This window comes from Apium graveolens, chromosome 9 (genome assembly GCF_009905375.1).
Source record: "Apium graveolens cultivar Ventura chromosome 9, ASM990537v1, whole genome shotgun sequence".
In the NCBI taxonomy this organism is placed as follows: domain Eukaryota; kingdom Viridiplantae; phylum Streptophyta; class Magnoliopsida; order Apiales; family Apiaceae; genus Apium; species Apium graveolens.
The window spans coordinates 145,258,828-145,263,780 of NC_133655.1; the positions used below are offsets into that span (position 1 = coordinate 145,258,828).

Below are 4,953 nucleotides of genomic sequence, written 5' to 3' on the forward strand. Positions count from 1 at the left end.
TCTCCCTTGGTTCGTTTCACAGGTTCAATTGATTAATTTCTCGAATTAGTTTCAATTTAACGGTCTTTCATCTATGATTTGTGATTTCTTTGGATAAGATTGATGTTTCCTGATGAAAACTTGTTGATTAGCTAAGATTTGTTAATAATTACGGAGAACTATGATTTGATGCATTATGTTAGGTCAAAATTTGGGGAAAACAACTAGGCTTTCTTATGCTAATGTAGTTATGGATAATAATACTCATGCTGAGAATCACAATGTGAATTCGACTAGTACAACCATAAGTAGTGATAATCTTGATCAAGTTTCTGTTCAGTCCAATCTTCATCCGCTATTTCTGCAAAACATTGATCATCCAGGCTTAGTTTTGATCTATAAAAAGCTAATAGGAAAAGAAAATTTTGGTCCATGGAAACGTTCTATTTCGATTGCTTTGTCGGCTAAAAATAAGCTAGGTATTGTGAATGCATCCTATAAGAAACCTGAAGAAACTTCTAGTTTGAGAGCACAATGGGATCGTGTCAATGACATGGTTATAAGCTGGATATTAAACACAGTTTCTGAGGAAATAAGTAATGTAATGGATTTTGTGACATCAGCTCAAGAAGTTTGGGAAGAACTCCATGACCAGCTCTCTAGTGTCAATGGACATAGAGTATATCAAGTCTTAAAGGATCTTTATGCTTTAGAGCAGAGTGACAAACCTGTTAAAATCTATTATCACAAACTTAAGAATTTGTGGGATGAATATGCTGCCTTGGAAATGGTTATCCTGTGTAAATGTGGTTGCATTTGTGGAAACCACAAGTTGCAGGAGGAAAGAGAGCAAAGAAAGAAACTGCTACAATTTCTAATGGGACTGAATAACAGTTATTCTACATCTAGAGGACAGATTCTTAATGTCCCATTTATCTTCAATTTCACAAGCCTTTTCCTTGGTTAAGCAAGATGAGAAACAGAAGCAGGGTAGTTACATACCAAATTCCTTTATATGAATTGCAAGAACTAATAGTAGTCAAGGTGCTGCTAATTTTATTTCTCAGAATGCAAATGCAAGTTGTGGTTCCAGTTATGCTAAAACTTCTACTGGAGTGCAGCAAAACAACAAGTCAGGATTGAAATGTTCTTATTGTAACAAGGAAGAACACCTGAGAGAACAGTGTTACAGACCTATTGGTTATCCAGATAAAAGAAAAGTGAAAGGCAAATTTACTCACAATCAGGGAAATTTTCGAAATTCTGGCTTCAGGCCATTACCACAAGTGGTTACTAGTTCCAACCATTGTGCTAACAATGCAAATGTTATGCAAGTTAATGCTCAGAAATAAGGGATTTCCATAAATTCTACTACAGGATTTTCTCTAGAAGATTTACAATCTCAAGTTTCTCACATGAACAACTTAATGGTGTTAATGATGCAGAAGAAAGGTTCTTTTAATTCACCCGAAGATCATATGTAATCTGCAGGTATGGCTTATAGCTTCCATACTTCTGTCCTACATGGTTTATCAGATATCTGGATATTAGATACCGGAGCTTCGAGTCATATGTATTGCAATCTAACTTCGCTTAGTAATATCAAGACACTTTCAAAACCATTCCATGTACCTTTACCTAATAAAGAAATCTTAATTGTTACTTAAGTAGCTGAAGCCATTTTAAATTCTAAACTCACATTGCTTAATGTGCTTTATCTTCCTGATTTTAATTGCAATTTGCTGTCAATCTCGAAGTTAGTTCAAGGCAGTAATTGTGTTGCCACTTTCTTTCCTACTCACTGTATGTTTCAGGATCAGACTCATCAGCAGGTCCTAGCTACTGGTGAAGCAAAAAATGACTTGTATTATATTTCATCTCTTTCATTGGCTTCAACTTAAACTACTTCGTCATTGCCTTTGGCTACCAATATAACTGTTCACAGTAATGATCATGTTGCTATGTCCAAACTATGGCATCTTAAACTAGGACATACGACATACTTCTGATGTTGTTCTAAAACACATTCCTCTTCTTAAGCATGTTATAAATGTTTGTAATAAAGATTGTCCCAATTGTCCTTTATCCAAATAATGTAAGCTTGTTTTTCCTAAGCATAGTGAATCTTGTGTTATTTCTAAATTTGATCGTATTCATATGGATGTATGGGGTCCATATAGCGTTGAAACCAATCATGGAAACAAATATTTTCTTACTCTTGTCGATGATCACAGCAGATCCACTTGGGTTTTTCTTATGAGTTCTAAACAACAAGTTTTTTCTCTTTTAAAGGAATTTCTTGCTTATGTAGCTACTCAGTTCAACTCTACTGTTAAAGGCATTAGGACTGATAATGGTTCTGAGTTCATGAATCAGTCTTTTAGGAATCTGTTAGCTTGTCATGGCATTATAGATCAGACGTCTTGTCCTTATACTCCACAGCAGAATGTTAGGGTAGAAAGAAAACATAGGCATTTATTAGAAATGTCAAGGGCTTTAAGGTTTCAATCAGGGTTACCATTAAAGTTTTGGGGAGATTATGTATTGACAGCTACTTATCTCATAAACATATTACCAAATCCTGTTTTGAAATATAAATCACCTTTTGAAGTGCTTCATGGTAAAATTCCTGATTATTCTACTCTTAAAGTATTTGGTTATCTTTGTTATGCTTCAGTTCATTCAAATGACAAGTTTGCTGCAAGAGCAGTTAAATCTATATTTCTTGGATATCCATTTCATCAAAAGGGATATAAGTTAGAATCTCATACTATATTTGTTAGTAGACATGTAATTTTTCATGAACATTTATTTCCTTACATTGCTCAGAATAAAGGAATGACCACTTACAATTTCTTGGATTGGTATTCTGCTGATAATTCTTCACCTTTTATCAATAATACACCATCAGTTAACAATAAACCAACAGTTATATCACCTTCCAGTCCAAAGTCTATACCTGTTCAACAACTTTTTGATATCTTTTTTTCAGATTCATCTATTTTTTATCAAACTCCTTCTTCATCTAATGATTCTCAACATTTAAATGAGAATTCAGATTCACCTATTTTGGATATGCAAGACATTAGTCATAATACTAGTGTTATTCCTAGACAATCTGTCAGGCATTCCACGAGACCAAAATGTTGGAATGACTATCATGTTCTCACTAAACCTTCTAAAGCTCATTTTTGTCATTTTCTATCTCAATCTGTTATCATAGAACTTTCTTTGCTCATTTTGCTTTGGTCGCTGAACCTGATAATTATTATTAGGCTGTTTCAAATCCAAAATGGATTGAAACTATGCAAAAAAGAATTAACAGCCCTTGAACACAATAATACTTGGGAATTGGTTAGTTTACCACCAGGAAAGAAAGTCATTGGATCAAAGTGGGTTTACAAAATTAAATATTTGGCAAATGGTCAAATTTAAAGGTATAAGGCAAGATTAGTAGCAAATGGGTACAATCAGAAAGAAGGGGTGGATTTTCATGAAACTTTTGCACCTGTTGCTAAGATGGTAACAGTTAGGTCCTTACTTGAAATTGCATCAGCAAAAGGATGGCTTGTAGAATAGTTAGATATAAATAATATTTTCTTGCATGGTGACTTGGAGTAAGAAGTCTATATGCAATTACCTTTGGGCTATGATACTAGGTATGTTGCTTCAAATTTATTATGTAGGCTTATTAAATCCATTTATGGACTCAGACAAGCTTCTAGTAGGTGGTTTGACAAGTTATTAGCTTATCTCTTAGAAATTGGGTATGTGTAGTCAAAAACATATTATTCTTTGTTCACTTATTCTAAAAATGAAGTTTTTGTGGCTGTGGTCATTTATGTCGATGACATTCTCCTTTCTGGAAACAGTAAAGATGTAATTGAGGCTTTGAAACATCTGTTAAATATGAAGTTTGACATTAAAAATTTAGAAGCTGTTAAATACTATCTTGGTCTTGAAATTTCCAGATCAGGAAATGGTTTTTTTGTTACACAACAAGAAATTTATTACTGATCTCTTGACATCAGCTGACTTGCTAGATTGTCGACCTTTATCTGTTCCTCTTGATCCACACTGAAACTTCATGATGATGAAAGGTCTGGTAATTTGATTGATAATCCATTTGTCTAGAGGGCATGGATTGGGAAATTGTTATATCTGAATTCTTGCAGACCTGATATTACATTAGCTATGCATTTGTTGAGTCAGTTTCTTCATGCTCCACGTGAGAAACATATGGTTGTTGCTATCAGGGTGTTAAGGTATCTCAAGTGTACAATGACACATGGTCTTATATTTCCTGATGATAATTCTTTGAATATTAAAGTGTTCAGTGACAGTGATTGGGGAGGAGATCCCAATGATAGGAAATCAATTGGGGAATATAGTCTTATGCTAGGTCCTGTGGTTATTTCTTGGCATTCAAAGAAATAACATGTGACTTCTCGCAGTTCTGCTGAAGCAGAATACAGGGCACTTGCTGATGCATCCTGTGAAATTCTTTGGGTCATTAATCTGTTGTCTGATTTACAACACACAATTTCTCTTCCTGTACCTTTACTATGTGACAATAAAGCTATTGTTTTGACAGCTAATCCAGTCTATCATGCTCGTACAAAGCACATAGAATTAGATTGTCATTTCATTAGAGAAAAAATTCTCTTGATTTTGTTCCAGTTTCTAAGGTCTATACCAAGGATAATGCAGCTGATATTCTACTAAAGATTTAGGCAAGGTTTTGCATTGGTCTTGTGCAAGCAAATTGGGACTTTCACTTGATCCATCTTCTGTTCCAGTTCCCATTTGTGGGGGGGATTTATCAGCATCTGTACAAGGGGAGGCTAAAGAGTGTACTGACACTAGCATTTGTAAAACTAATCTAGTGTCATGTCACGGTGATGTCATACCAAATAAAATACTTGTAGCATTTCAGAAAGCTAAAATACAAAGTAGTTAGTTAGGATAGATGAG

At 34.4% G+C, this 4,953-nt stretch overlaps 1 protein-coding gene across 1 annotated transcript; it reads left to right on the forward strand.

Annotated features, from left to right (window-relative positions):
- Positions 1 to 229: 229 nt before the first annotated feature.
- Positions 230 to 946, forward strand: LOC141685642 (uncharacterized). The gene has a single exon (XM_074490736.1). The coding sequence runs from the start codon at positions 230 to 232 to the stop codon at positions 944 to 946; it is 717 nt and encodes a 238-aa protein (XP_074346837.1).
- The last annotated feature ends 4,007 nt before the right edge of the window (positions 947 to 4,953 follow it).

Coding starts and splice junctions, on each gene's coding strand:
- LOC141685642 (XM_074490736.1), top strand. CDS start 230: ATGGATAATAATACTCATGCTGAGAATCACAATGTGAATTCGACTAGT.